We start from the raw sequence: 21,900 nt of genomic DNA, 5'->3' as shown, positions 1-21,900 counted from the left end.
AGTGTGGTTGGATTGAAAATACTGGTTGGTTCCAAAATAACATCAGAATAACAGGAGGTATGGGGTTACACAAAGACAATACCAAGTAATTTATCATTAACTTTTCTTTTTAATGGCTGGCTCAGATTTTCACCTGCTCTAATACCTCTGGTTGAGAAAAACATTATTTGGAAAGAGAAAATTGCAGTTACTCGAAGCTGAGTTTGGCTGAGATAGTGGAGTTTACATTCCACTGTTGGCTAGATCCTTACCCCCTGGAATGTCTCAGAATGGGATTCAGGCCATGAAGAGGTTGGCTGTGCTTTGACCAAACACTACCTCCGGGAATTCAACTTTATATATTGACTTATACATTATACAATATATGTCATGTATACACTAGTTTGGAAAATCCCCTTCCCACTCCACAGTTGCCCAGTTGAAGGCACCTGAGTGGAAGAGTTCACTCCCCCTGCATAACTTCCAAACTAGGCATCCACCCCTTGTGGTTAATGGACTTCCTTGCACACTCATTGACCCCCTCACTGTGGTGAATAGTGAGCAGTGGATGCATGTTATATGTATGACTAACAACAAATCTACTTTGCTATCTGTATGCATTTGGGAAAACAGAAAGTCCAGGGTGAAAACCTGGCCATGCTGTGGACTCAGGGTCCCACACTTGCAGGACCAGCTGATCAAACAGAGGCCCCGCTGGATCTGAATCCTTCCATACTGGAGGATGTGAGTAAACAGACCTGCAGAATCAGAGCATCCACCGCTCAGAGCAGCTGCAAACTCCAGTGAGGTCAGAAGAACCTGCAGTGCCTCCTTAAAGGTGCAGATTCCTCAGCTCCACCCACACTGGGGAGTCTGACTCTGGAGGTATGAGATAGGCCAGGGAATCTGCTTTTTATGTCACCTCGGGAGATACAAATGCAGGCCACACTTTGGAAGCACCATCTTTAAATCTTTTTTTTTTTTTTTTTGCAGGGAATGATTCGCCCTGAGCTAACATATGTTGCCAATCTTTCCTCCCTTTTTTCCTTCTTTTTCTCCCCAAAGCCCCAAGCACGGTTGTATATTCTAGTTGTAAGTCCTTCTAGTTCTTCTATGTGAGCCACCGCCACAGTATGGCCACTGACAGACGAGTGGTGTGGTTCCGCGCCTGGGGAACCCAACTGGGGCCGCCAAAGTGCAGAGCACAGAACGTTAACCACTGCTGGCTCTTTAAATCTTAACCAAGCTACTTAAAAGCCTCTTGCTCAGCAAATACTTGAAAAAAATGAATTCACCTTCATGACTTTTAATCCATTCATTGATAGAGAGACTGTCTCTATTGCTTATCTTCTGGATTCTTTTATCTTATTAGGAAAACTTTCAGGCAGGCTACCCTCATCTTAACCAATATTTTGGGGGAAAATGAATGTCAAAAAAAAAAAAGGAAAAATAATTTAGCAGCCACATGGGCTGTGAGCAGCAAGGATTATTTCGTCCACCAGCGGATTTTATTGAAAGCTGATGAAGCATCAGAGCTGCCAGTCCAATCCTCAGCGTCAGAACATGGAGTTATCAACTACACCCAGGTTAGACAGTGAGTAGAAAAGCAAGAGGCGCCACAGGCCCCGCGCTCCCTCCAGCCGCTCCCAACATCTCCTTGGAATGGAGAGGCGGTTCACCCAAGGTGACAGGGATGGCCCTCGAGCTGCTTGGCACAGTCCGGCCTCCGCTTAACGAGTGTTCAGAATCACACTCAGCATGGAGAAATTCACCCTGACCCTGGACACTTGCCCCCTGGCATCCGCTCACTTACATTTTTACTCAATTACTATTTCTAAGAACAGAGACAAAAAAAAAAAAAAAATGCAGAGCCCCATTGCTCGGCAGTCTTGCATGGAAGATCTGAAAGGGGTCTGCGGGGTTCTCCCACAGGCCTGGAAGCTGGGCGGGGCGGAAGAGCCTCCCACTGCACAGGAGTCTCCGCGGAGCCTGCGCCCATCTCCCCTCCACGCCCTCGGAGACACTCCTGATTTTCCCAGACTCGCTGAGGATCAGGGTGGGTTTCCAATGTTTTTTCACCAAAGAAAGAGGGAAGCTTGCAGCAATTCTATGACCAAAAGTAACCCCAAGTGAGAAGGAGTGTCTGAGAAGGAAAACCGTGCGAAGAAGCACGGTAGGCCTCTCAACTTGTTTACTATGGGAGGAAAAGGTGAAAAGGAAATTAATCGAAAGTAGTAGGTAAGAAAATTATAAAATTAATGGGACAGGATTCCAAGGGGAAGGCAAAACGAAGGCCAAAAACGTTTGGGGTCTCTGTGGTCAGGTGGAGAGCATCGAGGCCAGAGCCAAGTTCAGATTTTGGCTCTGCCGCTAGCTAGTGCTCTGATAGAGGACAAGGAATTTATCTCTCCAAGCCACAGTTCCCTGAAAAAGGGGATCGTCATCCTGGCCCTACTCAACTCACCAACTAGGGAGAGGACCAGGATGATGTCAACTAAAGTACCAGAGATCTGGTGGGTATTCAACAAATGTTTTCCTTCTTTTGTTCCCTTTCTTTTCCAAAACGCTAATGGGGCAAAAAAAAATCAGACAATTAAATCCTTAGTTTAGATAGTGAAATAAAATACAAATTTAAAGATTGAAAACACAACATAATCTGTCTTACAAAAGAAACTTTAAAAGCATGGATCAAACCTTTCACTCTTTATTCACATGGCAGCTTCTAGCCACTCTGAGGCTTTCTGTACTGAAAAAAATGTATATTCTCAATAGAATCAGTTCTTTTTGAGGAAACCCCAGCTTAGGCCACTGTAAATAAACTTTTTTTCCTTAATTCCTAAGAAGCAAGGTTAGGCATGATAAATGGCAGACTAGGATATACCAGTGAATCAGACATCTACCAGGGTAATAAAAACATTTCTTTTGTCCCTATCCGGAACCTCCACCCACATTTAGAATCACAATAATCCAAACCTTCTCAGGGCCTCAAAAATGTAGAGTGAACCCATGCCAGGATTGTGAGTCCATTTCCTCTCTCCCTGGGCATGGCTCAGAGACACCTCGGGCCTTGAAGCTCTTGAGTATCAGGATCATCTAAGTCTTATTCTTTGCTGTGGTCTCACTGCCCATCATACAGTAGGTGCTCAATAAAGTTGGATCAATTGATTCATGTCCCAAATCATAAAGGAGTGAGACCTCTGGTTTCGGTGTCACCCAGCCTAACACGTGGCACTGGCTCTGAGGAGTCTGCACTTGTTCAGAGGGTCAGGGCTATGCGGTCTGAGCAAGTGGTAGGCCTCCAGGTCCTGTCTGCGGAAGGCTTGACCCACGGCAATCCATTTTCTCATGCAACCCAGGAATGACAGTGTGCAGCTCACGAATAATGGCTTCAGCCTAACTCTCCCTCAGGCCTCCCCCTAGAACATCAAAGGAGAGAAAATCTCCTTCTTCCCCTTCAGTTCAGTACAAGAAAAATTAATTGAGCAACTATTATGTGTCAGGAATAAGAACATAGATGCAAATAAGACACACAAAAAGGCCCCTGGACACTTTGGCCACCCTGTTTAACCCTCCAGAAAGTGTTCTCCATGGGGGTCCAGGAGATCAATATTTCAAATCATTCTGGAACCCCTGGAACACATATCTCATAAACCCACAAGCCATTCTTTCACACATTGCTATCAAGTCATCATATTACTTCAAAGCTATTCATGAGTTTTTTTCTCATATAAACTGACTAAAAACTTGGGGGCACCTTTGTGATGGTTCAGCTTTAAGGCTGCATTTCAGAATTCAATTTTGCCTCCGACAAGTTCCCCACACGAGACAAACACTCAAGATGGGCTTGCTATCGCTATGTCAAATGAGGTATAAAGCAGACAAGTGTACTCACCAAGGTACCCACAAAGCACCTGGGACTGTCTGGAACACAAGCTGCCCACTGAGCCAGAAGGTGTTGTAACAACTGGGCAGACAGCTAGGAGTTTTAAAAAGCACAGTCATTAGCTATTTTACTGAGGAGATGCCTTGCACAGAGCTATACAAAGACTCAAAGTAGAAGGGGGACTCGCTGAATGTACTTATCATTCCCCCAGGAATATAAGATCCCTGCTACTCAGGGCCAGAGGACTAGACACTAAGGATCTATGGGGGATTCCGGATTCTAGTCCCACATTTTTTGGCATCCCTTAACCAGCGGTCAGGCTCCTGAATTCAGTTTTCCCTTTAACACGCTCTAGTGTTAAAATAACAATGTACAATTTATATACTGAAATGGTAAAATAAATACCTTGACTTATAATAAAGATGAATAGTAAAGGGCTTGACCTCCTTTGACAAAAGACAGCCTACCTATTAAGAATAAGACTCTGTTTTTCATTTGGCTGGCCTAGATTTCAGTTTTCTTGAAACCACCTGTCATCATTTCTAACCCGCACGTGGAAATTCCTTCGCGAATGAGTCAAACATGCAAATGTATCTTGGTTTGGGGCAGCTTAGCTACAGTTTTAAAATCGAGGGCTCCTTGGAACAGATTAAATATATCTTCCACAATGGTTACTACATCCTGAAATTTTGAACTTCGTTTTCTGGAAAGTAAGGGCAACTAGATCTGGTATATTGCCCGATATATTCTTATAAAAGAAAATACACCCCAAAATACCTCCAACTGAAGAGTTCAGTTTGAACTGATAGTTCAAAGACTATCCTAGCTGTGGTGGAGTCAATAATAAATATAGGATTTTTGAGTGAGGAGATGTAGATTGAAACCCCTGCTCTGTCACTGGTTTCCTGTGAATCTTTGGACAAATTCCTTGATTTTCTCAAGCTTCTGTTTCTATAAGATGAAGTAGACATAATGCTACCCCTGAAGGTTTTCAGCAGATTGAAATGAGATGATATATTTAAAAGAGATTGACAAATAAAAGGTGATCAGGGGATGTAATATTATTAGTTATCTAACCTATTTGATAGACAAATCTCTCATTGCCTTCTACACCTGGCATGAATATACTTCTTTCCTATCTCCTTACACAGATTTAAAATCCATGCACCTTCCATTCACCTGGGGCGTTTCTTCTAGAAGTAGCACTGCCACTATTCAAACCTGACTTGAAAATTTCTGACAAAAGACAAAGGCCTTGTGGATTCCTCTCTCTCTCTCTCTTTTTTTTTTTTTTTTGCCAAATTTGTGCTTTTTATCTCTCAATTTTAAAATGGATGAGGAAGACTTTTTCCATCCCCTGTAACTTACCATCTCCAACATTCAGCCTACTAACAAGATCCCAGTGATATATTTTCACACTTGTGTGGATGACATCTTCCAGTCAAAACCCTCTTTAATCAAGATGTGAGACTCCGAACAGCCTGTGTGGCATGGAAGATGAAGGCCCAACACCCAGGTTTCTGCAACATGCTGGCTATCATGTTGCCCCCATATGCTTTACCAGCTGACAGCTGCTCACATATGTTCTCACCAATAAGCAACCATGTTGTTTATTTTTAGAGCCTTCCCCACAGTCTTACAGGGAGAAAATTCCCTCAAATAACCAGTCAGCAAAGACAGGAAGCTACACTGGGTATAAACTGTTTGTCACAAGATTAGCAAGTCAAACAAAGTCTTCTCATTCACATCTGACCTTGAAAAAGAGATGCTGAAAGTTATCTTAAATACAAATCTCAAAGAACACTACCCGAGGAGGGCAGAATATGCAGAGTAAGTCACTTGGTGAGCGATACTTTTTCTTCAAACTATGGCCCTATGCATTTCTTGGGGGGATTTAACTCCTTTTCCTGGGAAACAGCACCTTCTTCAGGCCAGTGGATGTTGTCGTGCAGAAGAGGGACAATTCCATTAATGGAATCCAGATCCCTGAGCTCGCCCCAGGCCACCCAGGTCAAAGGAAGTCTGTGTGGGGACAAGGCAAGGTAACTATTGTCGTTCGCAATTTCCAACAAGCAGTTCTCAAATATGCACCTTTGGTTTACTTTCGCTCTGCTGTAAAGCTGCAGTATTAAAACCTTTTCTTTCCTTTCCTTTTTTTTTTTTTTTTATTTATTTGTTTGTTTTTAAGCAGGGTTGACAGGGTGCTCTGGCGCTGATCCAGGGCCTCAGAAGCTAAGACCATGAATTAGATGGAGATATAAATGATGCTAATAGTGATTATTTAGGCCAAAGAATGTAACCTTCAGTTTTTAAAAAATCAATTTTCAATAATCTATATGATTGATGTGGCACTGTGGTATGGATACATTTTTTCAGATCAATGAGGCTTTGAGTAAATGTGAAATGCTTTGTAAAATGTGAAACCTTATGAAAAATCTGAGACGTTAATAGTCTTAGAGAAATAAAACTTTTCAGAAGTACTTGGGCACTCACTAATTGATATGAGAGACTATTGCTCACAAAGTCATAAGATAGAAACAGTCTTGGAATTAAAATTTTGCATGGATAATTTACAAAATAACTAAAAGATAAAGTTAACTATACAAGTGTTAGGGTTCATTTTTGCCTGTGATGACACAGCTAAGAAATAAAGCGACAAAACGAAAAATACACAGTGTTTCCAGAGTGTGTTTCTGAGCTACCTGCCTGAGAATCAGCTGGCCTTCTTGTCAAGATGCAGGACTCTGGAGCCCACCTTAAAACTACTGAATAATAGTCTGGATGGAAAGTAGGGGAAAGGTTTGGAAATCTGCGTTTATAATAAGAACTGCAGGTGATTCCTTTGCGTGGGAAAATCCGAGAACCACTGGTGTAGACCTTTGTGACTTATAAGTTAGAAAGGCCTCTTATAAAATCTCGTTTGAGGGCCGGCCCCATGGCTTAGCGGTTAAGTGCGTGCGCTCCGCTGCTGGCGGTCCAGGTTTGGACCCCGGGCGTGCACCAACGCACCGCTTCTCCGGCCATGCTGAGGCTGTGTCCTACATACAGCAACTAGAAGGATGTGCAGCTATGACATACAACTATCTACTGGGGCTTTGGGGGGAAAAATAAATAAATAAATAAAATTATAAAATCTCGTTTGACCTCAAAACAACTCAACCAGGTGGATCAAAAAAAAAAAATTATCCCCTCAGAAGTGTTATTTGTTGTGAGTAAGTAGTAGTTTTGTGTAGTGTGAAAGTGTATAAGAGAGAGAGAAAGTCATTCTTGCTGCAATATCTTAAGCAGAATTAAATGTCTTTAAAAACGCTCAAGTAAACATCATGTCAAATTAGTCCCTGCCTCAATTCCTCCCAAGCTCTCCACATGAACATCTCTCTCGTGATGGTACAAGTCCATAAGTGGGTACTATCATCCCCCCCCGACACTATACTACAATGAGTTTCTACTCTACTTAGAGAATTCCCAGCAAATGTTACTGAGAAAGGGCAAACTGCTGATCTCAAATGTATAGTGACTCGGGGTCAGCTTGGTTCAAGACCCTCTTTCTAGACTCCATGTACTATGGCCAAAGAATTCATGAAATTAGACATGATTCTGTACACATAGTTTCATTATTGATAGTGATATTTTCTGACAGTGAAATTCTTCTAAAATATATCTCTTTCCAAGCAAACTAGCACCAATACCTCATTCTATGGAGAAGAAGAGTACAAGTTTAGTAGGTGAAACAGTGGCTGTTTGGGACTTAGTTCATAGATCTGACCAGTGACTTCCATTAACACACTTAACAACCTAAGGTTTAATACTATGAGGAGAACAAATGAATGACTAAATTACTATTCAAATCAACATGATTTTTTAACAGACATTTTTAAGGGTGGGAACTGCTGCTTTAGAACCTGAGGTGAGATCCATAAGTCAGCTTTGGTTTTACCCATCTACTTCCAGGTAAAAGGTCAGAAGTCCGGCACCTTCCCGTGTCTGTTTCCCTCTCCTTAACTTCCAGAAGCCCAAATGCCAATGTACAAGCTTGGACGTGGAAACATTTCCTCACAGACAGCCCTGATAGACTTCCAAGGGGGCAGTTCCTTTACCAAATCATCCATCTTCTGCAAAGAGATGTCCTGAGTCTGTGATTTTTTTTTTCCTCCTTCTAAAGTAGAATCAGAATAAGTCATCCACCTCTTTTGGTCTTTCTCAGCCAATAACTTAATTATAAGAGTTTATTATAGAGCAAGTGGCAACAACTTCAATGGTTTTGTCATTAAGATGTCAAAGCAGAAGTGACAATAAGATTAAGTCAAAGGATAGGGAAATAAATGACCGAATAAGAATAAAGCCCCCAAATGGAAGGAATGGAAAAGCTACTGCTATGTATGATATAGAGGGTATAATCCCAGAGGACTTTGGTCTAAGAAGTGTTGAATTACCAATACTGAAATGAATCCAAAACTTAAAAATTGTTATACTTCTCAGAAAATTCCCACCTATGTTTTAGCAACAATAAATATTTTAGTGCTCTTAAAATGCATTAAAAAATACTGTATTCTCTTTTAGATAGTGCTTCCTCGTAGATTTGCAAAGACCAGTGGACTTGTGGTCATTTCAGTGTCTTCCTCAATACCAAACTTTGCATTCTTGTTCACAAGATGAAGTAACAAATAAGGATTCTTACAGCAGCATGAAGTTATGAATGAGTAGTTATTTATGAACTCGTTTGTCAAGACAGATGTGGTATTTGTCAGTGTGGTGTGTGGGTTAGATAGGAAAAGCCAAATGAATAGAGCCAAGGTCTAAGTCACAACATTTTTCTTTTTCTTTCATGAGACTGGAAAGATGCTAGTATTTCCGGAAACAAACAACATCTCCAAAAAAGCAGTCTTATTTTCAAACAGCTGCTCCATGACTCTACTTTCAAAAACACAGCGTCCCTTCTGCAGGGCTAGCCTGCTTTATAACTACCAACATGTAGGCAGCTAGGAAGGCCCGAAGGAAGAGTGACACCGTGTCTGTGAACAGAGACATGTGGGACATGCTCGTGCGAGAGCAAACAGCTGCCCGTGGAGGTTGGAAATGTGTTTGAACTACTTTCAGAGGTCTGGGCTTCCCAACATCCAGAAAGCATTTTCCACTTGCTGAAGTTCCTCAAGTCATTGTGGTTGAAGGAACACCTAAGCCCCGCATTTCTGACTTATCAGGCAGTAACAAATCCAAGTGCTCATTTGAGAGGATGGAGGGATGGTTCTGGTCCACAAAGATAGCTTTCTCAGCACTGTGAAGCTTTCTCTCCTTCTAACAGATGCTGAAGCCAGTAAACTCAGTTCCTCTTGGACAGCAATGGTTTCTCACACCCATGAAGTGGTTTTACTAGGCTGCCCCAGGAAAGCCAGGATGCTACCTCACGCACAGAACATCTTGCTCTGTTAACAACGATCCAGGGCCTCGAGTGGCCTCCCCTCTCTGCTATCATCTTCCAAGTTTTCGCTTCCTCCTCAAACCCTTTGGGGTGACTCCCGACCACCCTCTCCTCTTCCTCTCATCCATATTCCTCTTTGAGACATCTACTCCCTAATGTCATTTTATTGCTAAAGTCTTTTTTTTTAATGAATCTCCTGACAGCTAAGAAACTGCTGTGGCTGGTGCTTGGTTCTGGAGGTGGAATGAGATCTACCAGAGTCCAATGGTGGCCACCTGACCCGGCTCAGCCTTGACTCTAAATGTCCCAGGCTTCTTTCTCAGCAAAGACTCTCACCAGGGGAGGTGATGAGAGACAGGGGACCTGCAAGGAGGAGCTGAACCAGATCCAGAAGCACATTACACAGAAGCCCCCTCTGCATGTTAGCCTTTTATGAACAACATTCCCTCTGCCTTTTGTTGGATTTCAGACTTTATGGCCCAGAAAGATAAAGAGGTGAGTGCTATGTGACTCATATGCATATTCAGAGAGATCAGTTAAAATAATTTAACATTTTTCTCTAAAAATTTTTATACCCTTCGAAACAACTGGCAACATCTTGAGATGTCAAAAAAATCAAAACTGGAAATCAATGCACTGAGCATACATAGGAAGACACTCTGGCTGGGAGAAATACATACATGGACCTTCTGCTTTTGATTCTGGAGGTGGATTTAGCAGTTGGCAGCTCTTAAAGTTTACTACATAGAAAGGTTTTCTGAGGGAAGATATCATATCTCCACTTAATTGTATTTTCTATGTGCTTCTAGTACAGCACTCTGTGCTCTGTGCACACAGACCGCTATTCTTTCAATCCACAAACATTTATGTGATTTCAGTGATTTTACATCTTTTTCATATTTTAAAATCTCTAAAATCCCCATTCTCTCTTATAGTCAATGTCACATTATAATTAATTGGCAATGATATCTCTTTCTTAGTGGAAGGTAAAATAATAGTGCATCTTAAAATCAATGGTGTTAGAGATTAAATGAATCTCAATGAATGAATGGCTACCACACATAGCAGGCCTACTAAGTACTAGAAGCAGCCACACTAAGTATTTCTTTGCACACATGTCATCATCAATCCTTTACAACCCTAGGGAGCAGGTATTACCTTCTTCATCTTTACAAGTGAAGAAACTGAGGTCAGGTTAAATGTAGGGGCTTCCGTCTGGCCAAAAAGCCCATAATGGCAGAGCCAAGATCTGAATTCAGCAGGAAGCAACTTAAATGTCAATGAGGCAGTTTTAATAATTTGCACTGAGAGAGCCAAGTTGCCAACCAAAACAAGACCACATTTTAACAATTGCCACAGGCCTGGAGTAGGACTTCTTGTCTCTGACACTACCTCTTTCTTTCAGCCTCTGAGCTTCCTTGGGCGAAATTCCCTTTTATTTATTCTCCTCCTTTTACTTACTGGGTCTGTCTGGCTCCAAAGCCCGGGCTCATTGTATGACACTATCCTGCCTTCCCAAACAAATGAATTCTCTGAAAGAGACAAGATGAATCCCCTATCAATCAAATTTACCAAAACTTTTAGGAATAAAATGGTTACAGTTAAAGACCAAGACCAAGAGACTTGATAAATCACAATTTTTATGTCAACCAAGTGCAGAGATAAAAGCTGAATGTGTTAGAGCAAGAGAAAAGACCCAGGGTTGTATTCAAGGTTTCAGAGGTATATTTCCTTTTGTAGGGAAAGAATTCCGAGCTTATGAACATAATTTCTGGTAAGAGAGAAGAGTGACCACTCTCTCATGGCTATACTACATCATTTTGCAAGCGGCCCAGAAAAGGCATGCTCTCTGTTTCCTGGTCTCTATTTTAGGGCCTCTATAATTTGTGGTAACTAAAAGTCTTACTTTCAATAAGACATCACTGATAGAAATAGCTATATCCATGTCCTCATATGTCACAGGGATAATACTCTTAAGTACCATACGGGGTTGCTTGTGAGGCTTAAATAAGCACGTGCATGTAAAATATTTAAAGCTACACTTGGCACATAGTATGTACTCAGTGAAAGTTAGCTGTCATCATCATCATTATCACTATCATTTTCATTACTATCTGGAAACAGGAAATGTACGGTTATGAGAAACCTCATGCCACCTTAGCAAAGGGGCACGATCCATCAGGCACGTTTTCCCTGATAACGAAGGTTAGTAGTTTCATCTCTTCATATCTCCTGGTCCTAATGCTCTGAACTCATAGATCCTTCTTCTGGTAGTTCAATCTAATTCTCTAAAGGTAAATGCTCATTCATTTATGAAGCATTCATTGAGCAAATACAATGTGCCCGTTTCTGTAAGAACAGAGATAACTCAGAGTCAGTTCCTGTTCTGAGGCAGTCTACAAACCAAGGAAGAAGACAGGTCAGAACACAGCTAAATTTTACCAACAGCAAAAGAACAGACGCTGAGTTAGAGATGAATATCAGTATTGTGAAAGTGCAGGGGAAGAGCTAATTAAATATGACTAGGAAAATCAAAGAAGGTTTCATAAGGAAGTGGCATCTCCTTAACCCTCGAAGAATGTTTAAAGGTGTTAAAAGATGGATCTCCAAGTGGAAAAAACAGCAAAAACAAAGATGAAAATAAATGACTCATTTGGGTAAAGGCAAAGAGGATGATGTGGCTGGAGTGTAGTTGTCATGCGGGGATTGAGAGGTGGGGCCAAGCCAGGAGGATGGGCCAGATCCTGAAAGGTTTTGGCTGTTATCTAAGAAATTTGAAATCTTACCTAAGAAGCCTAAATCTTTAAGGCCTTCTTATATGAGGACTAGACAGTACTAGACATGGTGGATTACCAACCCTGCCAGTCTCTATTCTCAGCCCCTTAAGTGGCAAATGTCACCTAGGAACAATCCAAGTGAGCAAGAGAAATAGATCCAGTGAGTGAAACTTACAAAGAAAAGAATGAGACGGAAGTCTCATTCCTAGGCTAGTGGAAGTGGCTCCCAGAGCATCCCTTTTAATCACATTTTAATCTCTCTAAAATACCTCTTTTTCATATCTCTTATAATCAATGGCATGCTATAGTTAATTGTCAGTGATATTTCTTTCTTATTGGCACATAAAATAACAGTGCATCTTAAAATGAATGGTGTCTAAGATTCAGTGATTAATAGTTGCTGTGCAAAGAAGGCCTACTAAGTGCCAGAAGCAAACGTAGGTGCTTCTTTACACATGTCATCTTCAGTCCTTTACAACCCCAGGAAGCAGGTATCTTCTTCATCTTTACAAGTGAAGAAACTGAGGCCTGGTTAGGTGAAGTTAACCTCCATACACGCAGATATTCCAGAATAGCGAAGAACAAGAAGGCAATTCAGAGATTGTGGGGAGGAGGTCAAGGGGGAATTTTATGTAGAATCAAGGCCACCAAGCCACCAAAAGAAGTAAGGCGGTGGTCACGGTGCAGTGCAGTTCAACACCCACCTTCAGATGGAGGTTAGAAAAGAAACAAAACAAGTGACACCAACCCAAACCCACTCGTGGTGGCAGCACGATGCGAATTTCTCCTAAACAAATGACGGAAGCAAGCTTTTCAGTCTAAACAAACCCACCGGGAAGAATCCCTAGCGTGTTATTAAATTTAAAATACCTGGAGAAATGTTGAATCTCTAGGTTAAAAACCGTCTCTGTTTAAAGAATATTAAGAAACAAAAGCACACCATCTGGTTTCAAAATGACAATGGAAACATTTGTTTATCTCGGCCAGAAGCACATTTCATCAAGCTACTCAGAATCTGCAAAGTGAAATATACCCTTCAGCTGAAGGGCTGCCTGAGCAGAGCAAGCACATCTGGCAAAACCAAATCTTGCCTCCAGGATCCCTCAGCACCGGAAATGCTACATCAGGAGAGCTAAAAGGGCTGGTCCGGCACGCTTCCGAGCAGTCTCTTTGCTTGCTGCTGACCCTACTACTGAACCTATAAAGGGGGTGGCAGTGGCAGCGGGGAAGGGAGAAGTAAGACCAGAATTCCACCTCGGTGGTTGGTGGTCGGCCTGCACATCTCTCTCAGGGCCAGGCTCCTCCACTCTATTTTCCCCAACCTCTAAAAATGCAGCCTGAAGTGTGTTGTAATCTCTGGACAAAGGCCTAGGAGTTAGTGAACTCCTCGGTTCTAACCCAGATTTGATGTGGAATCAACAGTGAGTCATTAGCCCTTTTTTCACATCTCAGTTTTCTCTAGGAAAAATGATCTGTCATTCTTTCATATCTTTATATGAAAGATGCTGTGACTAGGTTACATCAGCATCTTTTCACCAGAGAAAAGTCATAATTCAAAAGTGCACTTCCTGGAGTAGACCCCAGGGGTCGCTGTGGAGACACAGAAGGCGCCAGGTCCCTCCTGGAGGTCAAGGGGTCCCCACCTACCCCTCCAGCTTCCCTAAGCCCAGCCTCCATGGGATGGGGACTCCCCAGGAGAGGCTTGAAGCAGGCTGGCCTCACTTGGCAACAAAGACTGCCCAACTGCTTCAGTTATAAACAGTATATTTCTTTGAGGGTTTTTCCTAGTCTATGAAAAGAAAAAGAAAGAAAAGAGGAAATCCTGAAGGAGAATGTGGCCTAAGTTAAATGTAACCACAATTAGGCACTAGAGTTAGTACAAGCAATGATGCAATAAAAATGCAGGAATTAAAGTTTGGTCTGCTGTGTATTAATAACTCGGTCATTATAGAAGTCAAAGGGTTCAAGTCTGTTTGCCTTTGATCTCTCTCCCTGTTTTTCTCTCTCTTTCTCTCTTTCTATTTCTCTCTTTCTCACACACCCACACACAGAGAATCTTAAGTAAAATCCCTGAACATAAAGCAAAAATACTACTATGTTCCAGCGATTGCTAATATTTTCCTTCATTGGGCGACTGGTCAAGAGTCTAGCAATTTGTATACAGAAAGACATATCCATGAATAGAATCTTAAGTTGCATTCTCCAAAACCATAGTACCATTGGTATTCTTTCTACATTCCACAATTTCACTTGGAAAATTACAGGGGAAATAGAAAGGAGATTGGTATTAAATGTTTAACATGCATGTGAAGCAATTACAAAGGAAACCTCACTCTGATGTTTCAGGCTGTATATTTTAGTTTATCTAATTCAATATGATAGAATAAACCAACACGATTATTTACTGTCTTTGGTTGCCTAGCTTGAAGATTCTACTCCTCATTAATATGAACTGCTCATTTTCCTTGCAAGGAATATCCAAGATAATACCTCACTTCTTTTTTCTCTGTTCTCACATCACGTTGCTGCTGACTGAAGTTACTGCCGGGTGGGGCAACACCATTACTGAGGCTAAATGAATGGGAAGTTTTGATGCCTCTAACTTAGGTGCTTCAAGATCATCATAATCAAGTATATACCATACAAAATGGTCCAATTCACACTCCCATTTAATTAAGACAACTTTCTGATTCTCTTTCTATTCCATGCTCTCATTTTAATGTCTTTTTATCATAAAGATATTTTATTTGTAGGTTATTACTTTTAAAAAAGTACTACTAGCAGAATTCAAGAACCCCAAATAAATACCTGGCTTACCAGGTCTCCTTAACGTGGGCATTATTAATATTTTGGGCTGCATAATTCTTTGATGTATTAGGGGAGTGGAGGGGAACCTGTACTGTGCATTCTAGGATGGTCAGCAACATCTTTGGCCTCTACCCACTAAATACCAGTACCACCTTCCACTCCCAGTCTGGACAACCAAAAATGTCTCTGGACGTCACCAAACGTTCCCTGAGGATGGAAGGTGGGGGCAAAAATCACCACATTAGAACCACAACACGTGCCTGATTTGTTACAGTGCAAAAGGGAGGGGGAAAAAAGAAAATGAAACTTTTGTCTCTTCCTTTTTTGATTGTCCAAGCCTCTACGGATTTTAATGTCAATCATTTGGATCCTTACTCTAGTTAATGGAATCACTTTGTAAATTTCTAAAGCCTTGCGCAGGGTCTTTTGAATAGATGCGCCTTGAACTTCAAATGGATTGTCAAAGGACTAGACGTCCACTAATTCCCACTGGGTAAACGATCAGTAAACCTTAGTACAACTCCACATTGAGCCTTAAACTAACAGCCTGTGAAAAAGATCAATATGAATAAATTCAAAACTAATCAGACCCCTTCTTTAAATGTTGACACAGTATTATTTATATCCCATAAATACCTTCTTGACTGAAATTCATCCTAGGAGATTGGCACCTGGCCAGATCTATTCATATTTACTGTATTTATATAGTACCCTGGGCAATATGCCTAAGGATATACAATATCTCTTATATTTTTACTTTTAAATCTCTACATTGCTAAAAATATTTAGTCTGAACTATATAAAATATCCCACAAAGGGCTATCAGCAATCTGTAATGATATACAGCTCATTGAGTATAATTAGGGCATATTTGTAATATTTGAGCTGAAGTCACTCTCTCAACGCTAATAAGTTGGTGGTAAAAAATGAACCAGTGATCTTTCCCATGCCTTCATCTCTGGGGCTTAGGACCCTCGCCAGACGCACTGCAAGAAATGACAGGCACACTCCCTCCTGACAGCTACTTCAGCGTCGGCCGAGTTGAAAATTAGGCGGAAAAGTCCTAAAGAGGGAAAGTCGGTATAGAAGCCAATGCTGGACTTTCAATTTGCTCTTTAAAAATATGGTGGAATGATTTCTTCTTTTCTTCCCTTTTTTTGGAAGGGTTCACTATATTCCAGTATAACTAGAAAGTGCTGGAAAATCAGTTAACCTACTTTCTATATAAAATTATCCACAGTCCTCGCACAGTAGTATCAAACCTGCTATGAATATGGCTTTCTGCACCTAAACTTCCATCCAGAGAACACAGGCTTTAAGAAGCCTATTCCCTGCGTGGAAACTGAGAGTATATTTCTTCTACTGAACTCATCAGAGGTTTTAATTTATTTGGTGGCTGGGGGTGGGATGGAGAAGAGAATCAACACACTGATCTCAGATGCCATCCTCTGAAATCCTATTAATCTGAGAATTTTTCCAATTTGGTGATGACTATGATCCCGGGGTGGATCATCTCAGCTCTTTGGACTGAAGTGTGCTTGAAGGAACAAAGAATGAACACCCTCTGGGTTAACGTGCTCTCTCCACACCTATCTAATGATGCGATCAGACCTCTCTGTTATAAAAGTGCTGGCTGTTCATTAGAGCTTTTGCAGGTAAACATCACATCAAAGGGATGATTTGGTCGGGCTCTATATAACATACTTGCCTGTCTGTCCAGACACCGGTAGAACTAATGCACGTGGAAGAGAAAGCATACTGACTCAACTCCCTGTTCAGTCTCACTGGTTTTGGACTAATTACAATGAACTTTCTTTCCTAATATCTTCTTGGCTCCACCCCAGGTAGAAAGCTTTACTTCCCCAGGGGAATAACCAGGGTGGAACAGATTTATTAGCAGTGTTGTGGATGGTGCCATAATTACAATAATAAAATCATCCTGCTTGCCAGGATCTCCTGCATCTGCACTGCTCTACAAGAACAGGAGAAGCTGCAGCAAAAGAAAGGTAGCGAGGAAGACCGGGGTTAGATCCATCGGCTGACAGTCTGAGACCATCAAGTACAAGACATGGCAAGTCACACAGCTAGGACTTGTCAAACTAAAAATAAATATTAAAAAAGAAAAGCACCACCCTGCAATTAGAACCTCGAGGATGAAATTACCAAGATGGCCATATTATCTATTTAGGCAAGACATAGAGACTCTGTGAAGGCAGCCAGCGAGTATATAGGACATGGAAAGGGGAGGAGAAAAACGGACAACCAATGAAAAGTTTAGGACTTGGGATTTGGAATACGCAAATGTCGAAGCGATTTTTTTTTTTTTCTTTTTCTTCTTCTTCCTGGTATTTAACCCTCTCAGGTATCACTGGATGCTGCTTCTTCTTTTTTCTTTTTTTTTAAGAACTTGGAAAAAATTCTAAGCTAAGTGTCCTCTTCCCTTCCCCCCAAGGAACTCCACAATAAATCATTTTACTCCCATTGCTACTGTATGCCAGGTGGTTTTAAGGACACTGCCCTCAGAGAAGCCAGCAAAAAAAAAAAAAAATCGGCTGTCTTCTACGCTGAGATTTAGGAATGCATCGAAGTAACTGCAGGAAGCCTATGAAAGGGCAGGGAGCACAGGGCTCAAGGATGAGAAAGATAAACGATAAACGCGTCAGAAAAAATGATCTGCTACATTGGCGATCTTAAGAAGGCAGGTTTGAACGAATTATAAAAGTAACATGAAGAAAATTCTTTTAAACATAGTCAGAAACGAAGTTGTCCTTTCTACCCCTCCAGGTGAAGTCAGAAGGGGACGTGGGTACAAGACCTCGCCTTTGGGGAATGTAAACACCTAGCTATGGCAATCGGTTCCAGAATTGAGCGTTTTAGCGTAGGTTTTTCGAGGGGTCTCCAAATCGGGTTTTCTCTTGGCGATGCTGACATTTTTCGGGGAGTTACAGACAATGGGGAAGGCTTGGGGAACCAGCTGATAGGTCGGCAGGAAAGGGGCGCCTTCCGGAGAGGCTAGTTTTGAGGCACTTTTTTTTAACCCTTCATGCACCAGTTCGGCGGGCTCCACGCCAATCTGAGCAAAGAAAACAAACCTACCAAGATTTCCCAGTTTAACTCTGCCCCGGGGAGCGCCTCCAGTTTGACAGAGGAGGGCTGACTCCTAGCTGGTGGCCTGGTAAAGAATTTCAGGGAAGAGTAAAAGAGAAGAAGGCTTTAGAAAGGACTGAGGCGTTGGGGGAAGGCAGAAATGGAGAAAATAAAGCAGAAAGTCAACGTTTTAAAGCCTAACGTTCTCAAGCAGAGAACTGGAAAGGAGGTGGGTGGGACGAAGGACGGGAGAAGGGAAAAGAGCGAGCGGGGACCCGGAGAGGGAAGGGCGATCCTTGGAGTTGTCGCGGTTTTGAGAGCTCCGGGCAGCGCTAAATCTCGGGGAGTGGAAGCGAAAAACAGTACTTACTTTCGGAGGGGAAGAAGGGCGGCATGTCTATTTTGTAAACCTCCTTGGCATAGTACTCCTCGTCGCTCCTCTCGCGCTCGCAGGCGGCCGCCCTCCGGCTCGCCTTCTCCTGGAGCAAGTCCCTGGTGCTGTTGTAGATGGAAATCACCTCCGGGGGGACTTCCTCGGGTTCAGGATAGTCTTCTGGGGGGCTGGTGAGCTTCAGCTTGCTCAGGATCTGCCCGCGGATGGCCTCGATCCTCTTGCGCGTGAACTGGTCCATATCGAGCGTGCTGCAGGTAGACAGGCTGAGCGCCACCGTGACCAGATGCAGGAGCAGAAAAGCGCTCAGCACACAGTAGTGCATTTTTTTAAAGGTGGAAAAAGTTAAAAAAAAAATAAAAATAAAAACAAAAAAGGTAAAAAAGTAAGAAAAAAAGGAAACCAATAACAAAGTACAGATCAGGTAGATTTTTTTTTTAATGCGAAACTTTTGCAAACAGTCTTGAGAGTCAATGTCCAATAGAAAAAGGTATCTTGCTTGAATTCCTTTAAAAAGAAAATGCAAGTCGTTCCAAAAGTGGAAATATTAACACACGATGGGCAGGGGGAACCTTAACTTTGGGGAGTAAGAAAAAGTTTTCTTGGAGCGACGAGATGGGGGGAAAAAAAGAGACGAGTGGCTAGTAGGCAGAAATAAATTTAAGAGGAGGAAACGGAGTTCAGTGTGTCAGTTTCGGGTGCGGAGTGGCGGATCTGAACTCGGCTCCTCCGGCCAAAAGGGAAGAGATGAAAAGGTCCCGGGGCTGGCAGCCGGCGAACTGACGGGAGGGGCGCCGGGAGCGCTGGAAGGGGGGCCGCCGAGGCTGGCCCGGGCTGTAATTTATATATTTAGAGAAGGAGCGGTCCGGCCCTGCCTTCCACTGCGGCGCTGAGAGCAGGAGCAGCAGCAGCTCCGGAGCGGAGGAGCGCACACGTGTGTGAGTGTGTGTGTGAGCTTGTGTGTGTGTGCGCGCGCTCGCCTGTGCGCGCGCTGGGGGCGAGCCCGGCGCGCCGCGGGGAGGCGGGTGCGCTTCGCACGGCGCTGGGGACCCGATCGGGTCGTGCCGCGGCCGCAGAGGCTGCCGAGGCGGCGAGGATCCTGCTCCCGGAGCTGCGCGCCGTGGCCTACACCCGGGCGGGCGCGCGCCGACCCGCCTGGTCACTCCACGTTGCCGCCGCCGCCGCCGCCGCTTGCAAACGCGTCCAGCCTCCAGCTCCCTCCTGCTGCCGCTCCTCCTTCTCCTCGCGCTCCAAACGCCAACCCGGCAACAGACGACCGGCTGCCGCCGCCGTGGCTCTCACCCCCTGCGCCCGCAACGGCAGCCCCTGAGACCGCTGACTGGGGGTTTATTCCTAAGGGGGTGGCGAAGGGGTTCCCTTGGACTCTCACCCTTTCCCACCCTCTCCTGTTTTCTCTCCCACTTGGACGTTCTCGCTTAGGGTAGATAGGCACTTGGCGCCCTGAAATAGACCCTCTCCTGCTTTCTCGTTTCTGCAGCCAGACAGCCCCTCGGTTTGTTCCCGAATGGCTCCCTATAACTGTTACACTGTGTTCTCCATCCCTTTCCCCTTGCCCCTTTCACTTGCGCTCTCGCTCTTCACTCCCTGTGTATCTCTCGCTGCCTCTCTCTCGGTCTCTGTATCTCTGTCTGCCTGCTCCTCCCTCTCCCTCTCTCTCTTTCTCTCTCTCTCTCTCTCTCTCTCTCTCTCTCTCTCGTCGGAAGCTTCTGAAGCTCCCCTCGGAGCGAACCTTCTGCTGCCAGCAGATAACATCACGATCTTGCCTGGGAGGAGAGATTTATAAGTTCTCTCTGAACCACGTGCTTGCCTTCAACAAAGTGACGTGCTAGGATTACAGTCAGAAGTCCTCTCGTTTCCTTAGACCACGGGCTCTCCTGAACTGTTGAGGGGGTGTGGAAACGAGCAAGGCTGTGGGCGAGGGCGGGAGGAGGTGGAGTGTGCGCCCTGACAACAGTGATTTACGGTATTTACTTTATATAGTCATTTTGGACCGGTCTGTTGAAGGACAAGCTATCAGGCCTCCCGTTTTTACTTAATGTGGCTCGCTCACAGCCTCCCAAATGGAATCACTTGCTCTAGAATGGAAGTCTTCCCCCCTGTATTGTACAGACACACATGCATGCACGTGAATGAGCATCACACAGCTCACTCAGGGCCAGGCCAGCCCTGAGACATGCCTTCCAATCTGAAACTCACCTCCTGCCTTTTTGTGGAATCATTTTCTGAGATGCCATAATGCTATGCTAGTACCACTATCCTAAGTTTATTTTATTATGGTTTGTTGTTTACAGTCTAGTCCTCCATTTGACCGTAAACTGCTGAAAAAAGACTCCATCATTTTTTACCTAGAGAATGAAGTATATTTATTTGTTTTACTGTTTGAATAAATGACTGGATATCTTCCTAATTTGCTGCCTAAGCCACTTCTTGATATGGCTTTCTCTTCACCTTCTTCCCTGGCTAGACATTAGCCACCAACTTCATTCTTTCCATAGCACCCATCCAGGAAGCTGGAATTTTAAGTGTTTGGTGTATACTGTTATACACTACATATAACTTAACATTTTCTATTTCAACCAAGTCCCAATTAGATGAATACAAAAATAATTCTTGCCACTGTTCACTTTCCCCTTTTTCTTTTATTTTACCTTGAGTTACTCAAAGTCAACATTTTCATTTTATCACGACTGTGGCCTTACTGACTAGACAGATGATTTAAACTGGAAACTCTGTTGTTTTCCCCCACAAGTCAAAGCCTCTATATTATTGCCTAGTTCATATGTTCCTTTTATTATAGAAAAGTCACAAGGAACTTTCTCTAACTTTTGGAATTTATACTTGACATGTGCATGGGACCTATATCATTAGTAAATAGAAGGCTGAATAGTTATAACAATAGCTAACACATATTACACTTAATAATGTGAGATAGATAGATAGATGTATATAGATGGTCATTTAATCTTAACAACCCTCTACAGTAGGTATTATTGTCTCTAGTTTGCAGATGAGGAGACAGAGGGACAGAGGTTAAGTACCTCGCTCAGGATCACAGTAAGCGGTGGGGGTGGATTTTGCAGTCAGGATCCTTGTCTGTGTTCTTACCCACTACGTACTTCTAAGAAACACTGATACCAGAAGATGTCTGACAAACAGGGATGCTGTGGTGAGGCAAGTTTGGGAGATACTGGATACTGTATTGCCCTCTTACAGATTCACGATTCCCACCATCAGGTCCAGGGCTCTGAGAATCTTGCAGAAAAGAAAACTGTTCAACTCTTATTAACCCAGCATATTCTGAACTCCCTTGAACATGGAATTTTTTCTCTATTAATACACATCAGAAAACTCTGGAATAAAAGAATTGTTCCAACCCACTTCTTTTTTTTTTTTTTTTAATTTATTTTTTTTTTGGTGAGGAAGATCAGCCCTGAGCTAACATCCATGCTAATCCTCCTCTTTTTGCTGAGGAAGACCGGCTCTGAGCTAACATCCATCGCCAATCCTCCTCCTTTTTTTTCCCCCAAAGCCCCCC

At 43.0% G+C, this 21,900-nt stretch overlaps 1 protein-coding gene across 2 annotated transcripts in view; it reads right to left on the bottom strand.

Annotated features, from left to right (window-relative positions):
• Nucleotides 1–20,528, bottom strand: part of TGFB2 (transforming growth factor beta 2) — an 86,354-nt gene extending 65,826 nt beyond the window's left edge. The window contains exons 1-2 of one of the 2 annotated variants that reach the window (XM_004439662.3): nucleotides 18,324–20,528; nucleotides 3,872–3,955 (exon numbers count right to left, since the gene is read on the bottom strand). In XM_004439662.3, coding sequence (XP_004439719.1) covers nucleotides 3,872–3,955; nucleotides 18,324–18,669 — 430 coding nt within the window. In that variant the 5' untranslated portion in view covers nucleotides 18,670–20,528. The remainder of the gene's footprint in view (nucleotides 1–3,871; nucleotides 3,956–18,323) is intronic. The other variant, XM_004439663.3, reaches the window with a different exon arrangement.
• Nucleotides 20,529–21,900: the final 1,372 nt, after the last annotated feature.

The sequence above is a fragment of the Ceratotherium simum genome, chromosome 36 (assembly GCF_057802395.1).
Source record: "Ceratotherium simum simum isolate JZ-2026a chromosome 36, ASM5780239v1, whole genome shotgun sequence".
NCBI lineage: Eukaryota > Metazoa > Chordata > Mammalia > Perissodactyla > Rhinocerotidae > Ceratotherium > Ceratotherium simum.
This window is presented reverse-complemented; position numbering and strand designations above follow the sequence as displayed.